Raw genomic sequence first — 15,303 nt, forward strand, 5'->3', positions numbered from 1 at the left:
ACTAATAGTCATAAAATTTAGAAAATAAGTTATTGAGAGATAGAATGAAGCTATAGAATGGGGAATGGTTGCCTAATATATATAGAATTTTTAAGTAGGTTGAACTTAAATGTTTGGAAATGGATAGAAGTGACCGTAGTATGTTATTGGGATTATAAATATACTGCCGAACTGTCTGTGAATGTGGTTGAAAGGATTATTTAGAGTCATGTGTGTCACCAGAAGGAAAACTAGAGGTTAAAATATGGGAGTGTATAACACAGTGAACCTTGTGGTGGACAATGTCTGTGATTAAAACTACAAAAATAAGTAAGCTCTTTCATGAACCAGAACAAATGTATGACACATTTACAAAGAGTTAGTAGTAGAGTGGTATATGGGAAAAATGTATCTATTGCGAACTACAGACTATAGTAAATAGTAATATGTTAATATTCTTTCATCAACAGTAACAAATGTTCCACATCAATACCAGGGGTCACCAATGGGGAGGGGGTAAAGGTTATGGAGTGTCTGGAGTTTTCTTTTTTAGTCTTTTATTTTTCTTTTTGGAATAATATAAACATTCTAAAATTAATTGTAATGATTGCACAACTATGTGATGATACTGTGAGCCACTGATTATGTACTTTGGGTGAATTATATGGTATGAATGTATCTTAATAAAATTTGCATTTAAAAAAGCAAAAAAAAACCCCCCGAGTTGAATAAAATTTGAATATGCATTATATAACATGAAATGATTAATATCTGTAATGTATAAAGATTGTCTACAAATCAATGAGTAAATGATGACATGGTAGAGAATAGGCAAACTATGCCATGGTAACAAAATATGTAAGAACCTCTGTAGAAGATAGATATAAATTAATAAATATGTTCTCATTAAGAGAATATGCTTGTAATCCATAAATTACTTTGCAAGCTGGATTTATTATGCTAAGAACCCAATTAGGAAATTAGGAGATGCAGTGTGTACTAGTAGTATGTCTTATATTTTCTGAAATGCATATCTGGACTCCTATTTTTGTGTTTGGAGAATAGTTGTAAAATACTACATAAAAGCATAAAATAGCTAGGGAAATCATTAATATTGGTTCATAAATCATATTTGTTCAAACACTGAAGATGTAAGTGAATTAGCTGTAAGTATACCATTTGATTATTGCTGTCCTTTTTTTCCAAAGTCATGAAAGATTAAGGTATTTGAAATAAACAATGTCATGGTTTTGTCTCCCTGCTGCAGTGTATTTCAGATCACTTTATTAAAGCAAAATGAACTAAAAAAAAAGTACTTGTGAAATAATTTACACGTTTGTTATAAAATAGTTACATATGGATGCACTTGTCATATTTATTTGGCAAAATCATTCAGTTTGAGAATCAACTGACATTTATTGGGTGCCTTCTGTGTACCAGGTACTTTAACCAATGTTACTTTTGTTGAATACTCAGAAATATACAAATATGATAGTTTTAATATTAAAAAAATGACAAAAAAAAATAAACGCATTGCTGAATGGAGATAGTAAATCTCTCAGTCTTTGCAGCTGCCTCCTGAATCTGTTCTAAGTGAGTCTTCCTTGTAGGGACATATTCTAGTTCCTAAACTCCTTTTAGGAGAGAATGAAAATCTTTTGGTTCTTCATCCAGTTGCTTCTCTAAGCTGAGCTAGAGTACCCATCAAGCCAGCTGAATTCTATGTCAAGTACAGTGTGGTCTCACTCCCCTAGCCACTGTCAAAAAGTCCTTTGTTTCCTAGGCCTCCCCCATATGCCAGGATGTCTTGCACACCCTGTGAATGATGGTGGAAATTCCCCCTATCAGTCCACCAGACTTCAGCAACACTAGAGAAATGGCTCTAAAAGCAAAACATCTTCAACCAACGAAACTCCTGCCTGTCTTTATTTTACCACAGGAAATAAATTGAGGTTGGAATAGTTAATTAAGCCAAATATAAATTAGACTTAGAGGGGAAAATCATTTTCTTTTATGAATGTGAATCTTTTTCTGAGCTTGAAAGAGGTTGCTTATGAAATAAAATTTTAAATAATTGTGAACTTTAATTTTCAGCTTTTGTGCCCACCCTTCCCCCTACCCCTAGCAGTTCTGAGTGATCTTTATGTACCTTTTTTTTTTAGAGGAAACTTGAGTCAACTCTTGAGTGTAAAATAATCACACTATGAATGATTTTTCTCTCTTGCGCAGTAATAGTTCAGTGAGCGGATGGAGTGTGCATTTAAACATTTCCACAAAGCAGGGAACATCTCTTTACTTAATTTTAGCCTAATTTTAGCAAAATTGCTATCAGACGAGGAAATCGCTCACTTGTTTGTTTGTGTTCTGTGTCAATTTGCAACCTTCTTGATGTAATTATTTCTTTGTCTTTAATTTTCCTGTTCTCCTCCTTGCCTTGCTAGGGCTGTGCTGAGATACTAGGTCTGAAGTAATTTGGTAGGAAATGCATGGTACTGCTTAGACTCCTAGAAGAATGTGTTAAGTAATGAGGTGCCTCTGTCTGTTCTGTCTCTGCTTCTTGGTTGCTGTGCTCAGGCCTGGTGTTCTCATGAAAGCCATCAGCAAGCCATGATCCAGACTGTGATGAGTAGTTACTCCATTTTAGCAAGGGATGGATGTTTGTCCGGCTCTCAGGTTTCCCAGAGGGCTCAGCAAAGACTCTGGAAGTCCAAGTCAGGTTTCAGGCATAGGTAGGGAAACAGAAGAGGACAAAAGACAGGGAGAGTACGAAGGAAAAAATCATAACGCAAATAACTGTGCATTAAAGAGGGTAGAGACCTGCTATTCATTGCCTCATGTTTCTCCCCTGAGACCCAGTTTGCCAACCAGTCACTTTTTTCTTATTTTTAAATTCATTTTTAAATTCACTTATTTATTTTTAAATAGATAACACCTTCACTTGGTTTGAGAACCAAAAACTATAAACTACACATTGAAATTCCTCCTTTCCATCTGTAGTCCTCATCCACCCAGTCTCCTTCCTGTCCTCCCCAGGGAGCCAAGTTTCGTTCCAGAATTTCTTTAGGCATACTCACGGTAAATACAAATACAGTCTTTTCTTTATCCGTTTATCTCCTCTTTCATATGCTCATTTTATTTCCCTTTTCCCCTACTTTCAATATTCCTTTGTTGGAGCTTTTTTAATAAAATCAATGGTCATTTGTTTTCCTTGTGCCTGATGCCCTGAGCCAGTTCACATGTGTGCTTGTCTTCTGCCCACAGAGGAGGTGGAAAGCGAGAAGTGGTACCTGTCTACAGACTTCTCTTCAACAACCATCAAGACAGAGCCGTTTACAGATGAGCCGCCCCCAGGACTTGTCCCCTCTGTCACTCTGACAATCACAGCCATCTCCACCCCTTTTGAGAAGGAGGAACCGCCTCTGGAAATGAATACTGGGGTACATTCAGTTTTCTTCCATATAAACAGGTTGGATCAAAAGATAGAGTTTCTCATTCGCCAATAATTTTTTTGGAGGTACTTTAAATTTAAGGATATGTACGTGTGCGTGTGTGTGTGTGTGTGTATGTGTATATACGCACACACATATATTTAAGATATTTTTTAAACTTTCAATCATTTAACCTTTTCCTAATCTATCCATGTTTTATTGCCTTTATATCCTCCCTTTTCTAGCTTCTTTTTTTTTCCCCACTCATGGCCCCTACAAGCATCCTAAAAATTGTGGTCAGTTCCTAAACTATTCCAGTTTAGTTTTTTTCTCTCACTTCTGAGATTTTGAGAATTGTGGCAATCCAGATTCTTTCTTTCTAAAAATTACTTCTTTTTATTTTTAAAAACACTGTCCCTCACCCCTCCCTCCATCCCCCCTCCCTCAGTAATGACTTATCTGCAAATTTGTTATTTCTAGTCATCTCTTATAAGTGATATCATACAATTTTTGTCCTTAGGTGCCTTGCTTGTTTCACTGAACATAATGCTTTCAAGATTCTTCCATGTTGTAGCTTGTCTCATCTTCATTTTTTCTTATGGCCAAATAATATTCCATTGTGTGTACACACCACATTTTGTTTACCTGTTCATTTGTTGGGGGATACATGGGCGGTTTCCAGCTTTTGGTTGTTGTGAATAATGCTGCCATAAACATTGTTGTACAAGTATCTGTTTGTTTGTTTTCACTCTCTTTGTGTGTATACCTAGAAGTAGGATTAGCAGGTCATACTGTAATTCTGTATCTAACTTTTGAGGAACTGCCATATTGCTTTTCACAGCGGCTTCTCCATTTTATATTCATACCAACAATGCACCTCCACATCCTCTCCAACACTTATTTTCCTTTTTCTTTTTTTAAATAATAGCTTTCCTTGATTTAGTATCTGCATTGATTGTATCAGTGCCTTTAGAAGCTTTGTCCAGAAAAAACTGGTAGAAATGAAGATTTCATTTTTTTCTTTGATTGCTTCTATAAAATTTTTTAAAAATAGATGGATATCTGTGGTAATAAAAAAAAAAATTCTCCATGGGATTTATTTTTAAGTCAGTGGAAAGGAAATGGTTAGGCCATGTAATCCATGACTTACTGGACATGATACCCCAAAAGCATTGCTGGGGCTGTTGGGAATGCTGATTCCTGTGCCATATTTTGCTTTCCTACTGCAGTGCTATGTTGCTCTGTCCCAACCCAGGGATTTCCAACCCACCAGTTGTTTGTGATTGTGTAACCCATGGAAAGCATAAGAAATTAGGAAATTATTCCTTGCTCAATTCCATGTCCTCAGCTATTAGAGTTTAGTTCGGTTCCTCCTTCTCTCTGGGTATTTCCACTGTCTAGAAATGGACCAGAATCCTGCTTGTATATCTTCTCACAGATGCTGGGAACCGGGCTTAAGTTCAAAGCCTTGGGTGATAAACAATGACTCCATTAAAACTTCTTGAGTCGAATGCCCTATGAGCAAGGTATAGTGGTCTTCCTATTTAGGAAAAGGTAGACTCAGTAGAGTCCAGAGGCTTCACTCCAAACTCAATTCTTGGTGCTCTTTACATTCCATCTATGTAGACGATGATGGGCTGTAGACAGAAGATTTCAGCAGCTGTCCTCTAAGATTCTTTTCTCTGTAATAGCCTGAGTCTCTACTGGACTGAACTCCTGGGGTGTGTAGTAGTCTTCTTGCTCTGTAAGATTTTGGTTCAGTTTATTTTTAAGTATGTAAATAAGAAAGGTCAGGGTCCTGGCCTTGCTTCATGTATAGATCAGTTAATTTTTCTCTTTTCCCTACCAGGAATTACATGGTTAGATGCCATCAGATTAGGAAGCCTGGAGAGAATGGATATAGCTTGTTGCACACAATTCCTACAGCAGGAAACACTAGTGGAGGGCTGGTTGCTCTTTAAAAAATTTACCAGAATATTATGTTATAAAATACCTTTATATTACTACAGAAACAATAGAGAAAAGTAGTAATGTGTGAGCCTTGCTTTTTTTTTTTTTTTTTTTTTTGCAGATGAAACAATTTTATTTCACAGTTGAGTTTAAAATCTCAAAGACACTACATTCTTCATATAAAAACAGTGATACAGATACCCTGTACTTTCTAGAAAATGATTATGTAGACCCTTTCAAAGAAAAAAAAGCACCTCATTATATGGTTTCAGTTAGGTTACTTGGAAGAAACTCATTTCTGGACTGATTACTAAAACGTACTATTCCACTACTCTGTATCTTTTGGTTCAGCATACAGATTATTGTTATTCAGGTATGTGGTCCTGCATTGTTATATATTTGATAATGTATATATAGTTGGTTTATCATTTAATGTTCCATTGGTTCATCAGCCTTTTCTGCAGGTTCATCAGAAGGTTGAGCAGGCTGTGCCTTTCTGTGTGGTCTTTCTTCAAGACCTTCCAGGAATGGGGACACATCATCATCATCATAGATCTTGAACTCCAAGTCTTTACCAACAATTCCAGTAGAAACATTCTTTGCAGTTAGGTCCTGCTCTGCAGGAAGTGTCTCTTGAGGCACGTAGACCATTTTAAACCATTTCATTCAAATTATACTTCATAATCTCAGACATATGTCTCTTCTAGTAAGTAGGAACTGATTGAGAATGGGCTCCAACAGACGTAGCTCTGCAATCCAAATAGTTAGCAGATGGACAAATTTGGAAAATTGAGGGCACATATCATCATAATCAGCAATTAACAGTCCCACACCATATGGTCTCCAGCCATATCATTGTGTTGGTATCTGGGTCTTGCTTCCAATTAGAGATACAAGACAAGACATGGGAAGAGGTCTGTCAAATACAAATCTGGAATCCAAACACTCCTGGCATGTGAAATTACATAACAGTCTAGCATAAGTAGTAGGCCCCACAGTTGTGATACCAATATGGTTATTATATGGAGACTTTTTTTTTTTTTTTTGATGGGCTGCAATGCAACCAACATTGCATGGATTTTCCATTTCAGACCAACTGTGGCTGAACCTTGCTTGATCACTGCCATTGTATATTCAATTTGATGAATCCTGCTGTGAGGGCTTCAAACAGTGACATCATTGTCCTACTGATGGCAAAACATGGTTCTGGCATGGGACTGGCTGCAGCCTCCTGCAAAACTGCAGATCAAGGTGCAATGCCTTGTGTTTTTAATTTTGGGTTCTTAGGGTTCCATCAACCATAATGCCAGGGTTATCAATGAGGAAGTGTTAAGATATTTGAAATATCTTCATTTCATAAAATAGTTTTTGCTCAGCACTGGTCAGCCAACTCCAGAGAAGCGGGGTTGCTCTGAGAGGAAGACACAGATGACTAAATAGCTTTTCTTTGTGTTTCTTCAATGTTATTATTTGTTTTAAAAAATTGTTTTTGAAATTCTTTCTTTAGGTTGATTCCTCATGCCAGACAATTATTCCTAAGATTAAACTGGAGCCTCATGAAGTGGATCAGTTCCTAAACTTCTCTCCTAAAGAAGGTCTGTCTGTTCTCCCCATTTTTCTTTGGGTTACCAGATGTATTTACACAGGCTAAAGAGAGAGAACACATGGGAGGTGGTGCTGAGATTTAGTTTGTACCACTAGTATATCTTGCTTTATGAAATAGCTCTCTTCTTAATAACTTTGATTTTAAATAAAAAATTTGAAAGCTAAATCTTATCTTCCCATATATGTGCATGCTTAGTTTCCAGCTAAGTCTTTTACTTTACAAATACTCGTAGCCAGTGTGATTTTACAAAATGTTTATAGACTGGTACAGCTTGGGCACTGATAAACAGGAAAACCGCTGCCTTTTATTCTGTCCAGATATGAGATGTGAATATAGCCCAGCTCCCTGCACTGAAGTGATGATTAGCAGAGGCCAATAATCAAATACTACAAAGGGACCTTGCCTATTTAAAACGACTCTAGTTTAAACCCTTTTCAAAGTAAGTTCATAATGTATCTGTCTGGTCAATTAGGTGTTTTTAAATGTTGACTTTGAATGACAACAGTTGCAAGGAGCCCCTATTTGGTAAATAATATTCATAGCCTCAGATAAATGATGCATCTCTTTGGGCTTTTGTTATCCATTTAGAACTAAATAATGTCACACTTGCTGTTGCCATACTTTTACTTTTTTCTTTCTTTCTCTATGTCAGTTTTTTCCTGACCTTTTCTTTCTGAAGCCATACTTAGGAATGCTGAATGCTGAGCTCTAAGCCCCATGTAGTTCAGGGCATCTCTTTCTACCCTGTCTATTCAGATATCCCTGCACAGGTCATGCTTTTCTCCATTCTGTGCCTTCGATCACGCCATACTCCTACCCCCTCCCTTTTTTTTTTTCAATTCAGTTTTATTGAGATATATTCACATATTATACAATCATCCATGTTCACAGTGTCATCATATAGTTGTGCATCCATTACCCAATCTATTTTTTTGAACATTTTCCTTATATCAGGAAAAGTAAAAATAAGAATAAAAAATAAAAGTAAAAAAGAATACCCAAATCATACCCCCATCCCACCCTATTTTTCATTTAGTTTTTGTCCCCATTTTTCTACTCATCCATCCATACAGTGGATAAAGGGAGTGTGATACACAAGGTTTTCACAATCATACTGTCACCCCTTGTAAGCTACATTGTTATACAGTCATCTTCAAGAGTCAGGGCTACTGGGTTGCAGTTTGATAGTTTCAGGTATTTATTTCTAGCTATTCCAGTGCATTAAAACCTAAAAGGGGTTATCTGTATAATGCATAAGAGTGCCCACCAGAGTGACCTCTCAACTCCATTTGAAATCTCTCAGCCACTGAAACTTTATTTTGTTTTGTTTCACATCTCCCTTTTGGTCAAGAAGATGTTCTCAGTCCCACGATGTCGGGTCCAGATTCATCCTCAGGAGTCATATCCTGCATTGCAGGGAGATTTACACCCCTGGGACGGGAGAGGGCAGTGAGTTCATCAGCTGCATACCCCTCCCTTTTTAGTAATAGTTTCAGTAAAGTTTTATAAGTACACTTGATTAGTGTGGTATACAAATAAGAAAATAGTATATGCAATTGTCATGGGAAAGGTATTTCTGCTATAATATATACCTAAAGTATATATTGTAAATATATGAAGTATGGATGTTACACATAAGCAGTTCTCATGGAAGTGTAGTCTACCTTAATTCCACTAGAAACTAACTCAGGATTTGATTTGTGACATTTTAATCAGAGTTGGAGCTTACCTTTATTGTTGTCAGTAAAGAAAGGATTAAATTTAAAAGGTTAATAATATGGACTTTTGTCAATACTTCTTTGCACCAGGTGACATACATTAATGCCTTTCAGCTTTATATACAGTTTTAAAGTAATTCCTGTTGCTTTTATGATACCTTTTGATAATATCAAATACATTTTGTTCTTTTAATTTATGTTACAATATGCTTCAGGAAGTGTTACAACTGTAGCAATGAATCCCACAGTGGCTTCAGAATCCAGGGTCACTGGAGGAGAAGTGCTTCAAGAGTAAAGTAAATGGCGTTCCTTCTTCATTATCCTGGATAAACAGAGATAAGGAAATTCAATATCCTTGAATGCATCAGAGCTTCTAGACAAAGTAGCTTGTCCCCAGACCTTTCAGTAATGTAAGCGCAGCGTTTCAGATGCTATTTAGAAATCTGATACCAAAGCATCTGCAGCCAGGTCAGTACCTCTTAATAAGTAGGAAAATGGAGTTTCAAACTTGCTTCACTTTTCCTGTCATGCCAGGAAATTTTTTAATGTGTGTATGAGACACTCCCTTTTTGTAAAGGAGGAAAGTATTAGAACAATTTGACCCGTGGCAATTGACAGGAATAGGTGAGCTCTAGGTACTCTTGGCTAGCTCTCTGGAATGGAACAGCCCTGCATGACAGACAACTGGAGCCCCTGATAGGTTAGTTTGCTTCCTGTTTTCCTTGCCATTAAGTGTCACGGGTATTCATAGCATTGGGAAGACCTTAGTTCTTAGCAGTCCTACTTTCTAGCCAAGCACATATGTACTTAAGGTACATACCTAGCCTCCTTAGCTGCCTGGAACTGTTGGCAGGAGTGTTGGGAATAGAGATATATAGAATTATTTTAGAATATTCCCAGGCTCTAAGAGTGCTCAGAGACACTAAGAAGCCCATGGAGCCCTTTGGCAAGACTTTGGCAGAGAGAAAGGGAAAAAAGGAAGTATCTAGAGAAAGTAGTATGTTAGAAAAAAGAGGAAAAAAAGGGTTCGAATGAAAGATTAAGATAGAAAGACGAAGGAAATGCACACTGGGGACAGGGATAGGGAGGGACACCATCGCTGTTGTCTCATATTCAAGTATTTCGGTAGGAGAGGAAGCTGCCAGGTCACTGCTTGGCCATCTCCAAAGGCAGCTATGAGTGGGGTCATTTTTCTAGGTCAATAAGTTGTGCCCGATTGTCAGGAAGCCCCTTCTCATCAGCAATGCCTTTGTTAGGCTCTAGTTGAAGAAGAGAAGTGGAGATTAAGTGCTGAGGCCCGACCATTGCCGCAAGCAAAAGTACACTTCCTGGGAAGACACACTCAGCATGTCTCTTGATTGAGCAATCCCAGATTTGTGTAAAGCAGCCCAGCCCCGTGCCCAGTTCAGGGCTGCTGGACTGGAGCTCTGTCGTGCTGGGGGGCCCAGGAAGGGTTTGGGTGAAAGGCTTACCCAAGGTTACCTCCCTTGGCTCAGTGACAGTGAGCAGCCGAGTCTTAACAAAGCATTTCAGCGCAACACAAATATCCACTGTTAGTGAAAGAAGGAAGAAGACCAGAGGCAGTTTTGTCCAGGTGGACTCCAGATCTGGATTCTTCCTTTAGAAGCCCACCCCTGCTGGCTGGCAGATGCCTGACCGATGCCAATTAAGGCAAGCAGTGTGTGCTTCAAGAAAGGCCAAGGATGGGCATTTAGATGCTGGGGACTTTGGAGGAGAAAGCCACCACCTCTAATTTATTTTTCCACTACCTACTCATCTCTCTAAAGGTGGAGTTAGTGAATGCATAATTCCTGAGGCTCCTGCCATGCATATTCCTTTAGAGACAGAATGAGCTTTTCTCAGAGCAGCCATTGGGAACCCTCATGAGCTCCCAGATTTTGCTATTTTCTAAAGACCTTTTTTTTTTTCCTTCCTGAAGTGATAATACACTAACATGGTTTAAAAAAGAAAGAAAGGTCTTGCCAACCCTCTGTCACTGTCTACCCTAATTTCTCCTTGCCCCTAGTCACAATTTTATTTATGAGTTTCTGGTGTATTCTTCTGGTGTTTCTTTGTGTAGATACAAGCAAATATCAGTATATTAAGTCTCTGTCTCTCCTTGTACATAAAAAAGGAGAGCTACTTTATACACTGTTCTGCACCTTGCTTCTACCCCCTACCCACCCCACCCCACCCCCACTTAACAATATATCTTGGAGATCTTCACCATATCAGCTAATGGAGAGTCCTCATTCTTTTATTCAGATGTTCTGTGTTCTAAAGTATGAATGCACATAGTTTGTTTAACCAGACCCCAAGTCCTGCTTCGTTGCTCTCTGCATCGATGAATTCCATTCTCTTTTCTTCAGCTCCAGTCGACCACCTGCACTTACCACCAACCCCTCCCAGCAGCCACAGCAGCGACTCGGAGGGCAGCTTGAGCCCCAACCCACGCCTGCACCCCTTCAGCCTGCCTCAGGCCCACAGCCCTGCCAGAGCCACGACTCGGGCCCCCTCTGCCCTTTCCAGTTCTCCTCTGCTCACGGCTCCTCATGTAAGTATACGGCTGCATTTCTGCCCATGAACCCTTCTCATTCTGTCCCTTGGAGTTTCCTCCAGAGTGGGTGCCATTCAAGGCCATTCGATTTTTATTCTTTTAAAGAAGCTTTCTGTCTAATTGCTAAAGCAATGTGATAACAACCTTACAGAACATTTAAAAGTACTGTCCATCATCTTACCATGTTACCAAAATTCTCTTCCTTTTCATGTGCATACTTCCACGTTTTACTTGTATGTGTATTTTACATAGGATAAAATTTTCTTTCTTTTCTCCTCAAAATTATATTATAAATGTTTGCCATTATTTTAGGAGTTCCTTATGACCTACAAAAGGAAATAACTTTTATTTTTAAAATAAGCAATCTCTGATGAACTTAAAAATCTCTCTGACATTAAAATACTTTGGTGCCAAAGGCTCAAAAACTTAGTTTAACCCCTTTTTGTCTGTGGTAATACTCTTAACCCAGTGATTCAGTTTAGAAATTGTGAGTCATCACTCATCCTCACATCTTTAATGACATTTCTAAATAAAAAATAGGGATAGCTAATTAACTTTTATTGTTTTGAAGAGTGAATTGATTTTTATGAAGTCTTAAAAATTATAAAATTATAATCAAATTTGTTGAATTTATAATATGAAGAGCAAAATTAAATGAAATGCTGTAAAAACTATATATCAATTAATCGAACTTTCCCAGAAAGTTCTAGATCTGTGGCTACATTCTTACACATCACCATCACTGAAAACAAAGAATTAATTCTTTCCACTCTATCTTTACTGTCTCTACTCTAATCTGACTCCTCACCCCTTCAATTACTGTCGCAGCTTTCATCCTATGTATCTGTGTGCCGTACCACAATCAATCCATTCTATACTTTAGTTACGGAGTATGTCTTCCCCATGTCATGCCCTTGCACGGCAGCCCTGTTGGTTTCCCTTTTATCTGTTGGCATCAAGCCCAAATATCTCTACTTGGTATCCAAGGTCCCAACCTCTCCTGTTTCAAGAACTCCTTATCCCCTCTAGGCACAGTGGTTTCTTCAATTACTTTTCAAAGTTGTGCCTTTTGCGTGGACCATCTCCTCTTTCTTATGTAAATAATCCCCTTTCTTTCCAGAGACCAAGTCAAGTCTTAACTCCTCTCCTAAGTCTTCCCTTATCACACAAACTTACATAAGTTTTCTTTTTCTTAAAATTTCCAGTGCATTTTGAGTTAACATTTCACAGTTTGGCCTTTACTTGTTCTCATCCTTTTGTGAATATATATATCAATTCAGTCTCACAGTCTTGATCATAAGTTGCTTGAGACATGGAATTTGTTTTGATTTCTCCATGGCATTTAGCTCAGAGCTAGTAAGCAGTAGGTACTAATTTATTTGACTAATTATAAACAATTCATTTCTATTATGGGTTAAATGAAATGAGCTACACTTCTTGTCTTCATTGATGGATGATCTGGGAATATACTGAAGCCAGAGACCTCCATGGAAAGTGCCTGCAGGTGTAACCCTGGGAACCCTGGTTCTTTAGCTGGAAGTAGGGGATAGTAAGTGACCCATAGAGTATGGAGGAATCTGGTACAAAGCTGCAATTTTCAGAAGGAGAACAACAGAAGTTTTTTTTCCTTAAGGCAGAGCTCCAAGTGAATCCTTCATCATTCCAGGGTCAATAAATCTTCAGGGATGTGGGAAATGAATTCTATAATGGATAGAGGCTTCTTTATCCTTTTCTTTGAATTATAATTCTTGGATTATAACACTCACATAAGAATGTCTTCTCCATCTTTGCTCCCACTTCAAAGTACCCATTTCTCACCAAAAGCAGATGGGGCATCATTTTCTCTGAACATCTCCAAGACATTATAACTTATTCTGATGACTTCATTACGAGGCTGTTCTTCAGGATGCTCAGTTTTTCTTCTTTCGACCATTTTATGCTCCTTTGTCTACACAGAAACTGCAAGGATCAGGCCCACTGGTCCTGACAGAGGAGGAGAAGAGGACCCTGATTGCTGAGGGCTATCCCATCCCCACCAAATTGCCCCTAACAAAGTCAGAGGAGAAGGCCCTGAAGAAGATTCGGAGGAAAATCAAGAACAAGGTGAGCCCTGCAAGCCCAGGCACTTCTGTGCGCAGAGACAGAGAGCAGAACCGAGGCCACATCCCCTCCACCTCCATTCCCAACGACAAAAAGCACTGGCTTGTGCCTTGGAGGGGAATCAAGGCTCAGCCATTCCCTTGGCAGGGAGGAAGGGCACCGTCACCACCTGCCACTATCCTCCTCCATCCCCTTCGATCCATTCTCTAGGCCAGTGGATTCCAAAATCAGGTGTGCCCAAGATTATCCGTTAGGGGGTGGGAGGAAAATATGAGAACTTCTCTTAATATTTATTTTTTAATCTCAACCCTTTAAATTGTTTCATGATATATACAATATTTGCTTATAGTAAACATGCATATAATTTATAAATAAAAAAATATACATACATTGGGGGGTGCTTTTTTGTTTTTTTTTTCTTCGTAGGGGTTTGTGATAAAAAAAAATTCTGGAGACCACTCTTCTATACCTGGGCATCATGCAGGATGCCTAGTCCTGTGCTCATCGGTTTCCTAGTCCGTGACCCCGACATAGCTAAGCATGGCTAGGAAGGCCCAAAGGCTTAGTTAAAAGTACAGGCAGAGCAGGAGGGAGGCAAGAAAGAGAGGAAGATGGAAAGAGCTTGGTTAGCTTGTAACTTCATACATACGCAGAAGTGGCAAGGAGTTTACACATGTACGGGCCCACTTTTCTTACTTTCTTACGTATATACATATACCATCTGAAGTCCAGAGAGGTGAAATCATTTACCTAAGACCATAGGGATGGTTTGTGACAAGCAGTGACTAAATCCGACATGTTCTGTTCTGACTCCTGGCTCAGTGCTCTTTCCACTTGGGGCCTAGTGGGTGAGGGCATAGGCTGGTTGAAACCAGGGAGGACAGAATAGGTGATTAGGAGGTGAGCCTAAAGAAATGAGGAGTGGCCACAAACATGAGTAGGACTTTGGTGATTTCTGTGCTGATGGCTTCCTGCCTTCCATTTACATATAATTGGTTTCCTTATATAACTGGAAATTAATCCTTTTTTCCCCCTTATCTCAGATTTCTGCCCAGGAAAGTAGGAGAAAGAAGAAAGAATACATGGACAGCTTGGAGAAAAAGTAAGACTCCTGACAAACTGGTTAGGTTTATTGGGCAATAACTAGAAGACTGAGACTGTGGTAACAATCTGCTTTCCTTAAAAAGCAGCTAAGTTCCTCTTCCTTGCCATCTTTAAAGCCTGTTGGTTTATCAGCTATGTTTTTCCTGCCACCTACTGGTGATTTGGAAAGGAAAGCTTATAAGTGTGGAAAGAAGCAATAAGTGCAGTCCATTGCATTAGGCACATGTACCAGTTTTTCCAACCAGGGATCACTGAATCCTTGAAGGCTTCCTTTGAAACAAGTACAAATATTAGCATCCATGCCTATTCCTGGAATTTTTCAGAGGAGAAGGCAGTGTTTTTGCAGAAAGGAGCAGTGCAATTGAATCAATTCCCATTGGCCACATTCCCTCACACAAGAGCAAACAAGGAATGGTGTAAGTAAGACTGGCATTCTTTATTTTCTGTCCACTAAAATTCTTACTATAGGTGGCTCACTCTTTTTGCAGTAGCCCTTGAAGGCACCCTCTGTTCTTCTGAAAAGCCTGGAATGTCAGGAGTGCTGTTAGAAAATACAAATTAAATGCAATTTTATATTAGGCCTAGAAAAGAGTCCTCCAGCTGATAAACTAATATCATTTCAAGGTGACAATGAGGCCCCAGACCCAGAAATGAACCTTCTTATGTATCTGGGGAAAGAAGTGGTCAATGGATTCTGGCTGAGCCTAGAAGTTCCCATTGAAAGTCAGTGTTTCTGTCACCCGGTTAAGTGTTGGTAATTTAGCATTAGGTAGCCCCATTCTATTCCATCATATTCTGCAGGCATCCAGGGCCCAGATATTTGTATGAATATCTCTCTGGGATGTGTATGTCCCCTGGTCC

General features: G+C 38.8%; 1 protein-coding gene and 1 pseudogene across 2 annotated transcripts in view; one reads left to right on the top strand and one right to left on the bottom strand.

Annotated features, from left to right (window-relative positions):
• CREB3L2 (cAMP responsive element binding protein 3 like 2) overlaps positions 1-15,303 on the top strand; it is a 124,789-nt gene that overhangs the window by 83,425 nt on the left and 26,061 nt on the right. For both annotated transcript variants that reach the window (XM_037836079.1, XM_037836078.1), the window contains exons 3-7: positions 3,241-3,416; positions 6,865-6,952; positions 11,051-11,235; positions 13,195-13,341; positions 14,382-14,440. In XM_037836079.1, the coding sequence (XP_037692007.1) occupies positions 3,241-3,416; positions 6,865-6,952; positions 11,051-11,235; positions 13,195-13,341; positions 14,382-14,440 (655 nt within the window). The remainder of the gene's footprint in view (positions 1-3,240; positions 3,417-6,864; positions 6,953-11,050; positions 11,236-13,194; positions 13,342-14,381; positions 14,441-15,303) is intronic.
• On the bottom strand, positions 5,787-6,559 carry LOC119534050 (annotated as a pseudogene).

This window comes from Choloepus didactylus, chromosome 5, assembly GCF_015220235.1.
Source record: "Choloepus didactylus isolate mChoDid1 chromosome 5, mChoDid1.pri, whole genome shotgun sequence".
Taxonomy (NCBI): Eukaryota; Metazoa; Chordata; class Mammalia; order Pilosa; family Megalonychidae; genus Choloepus; species Choloepus didactylus.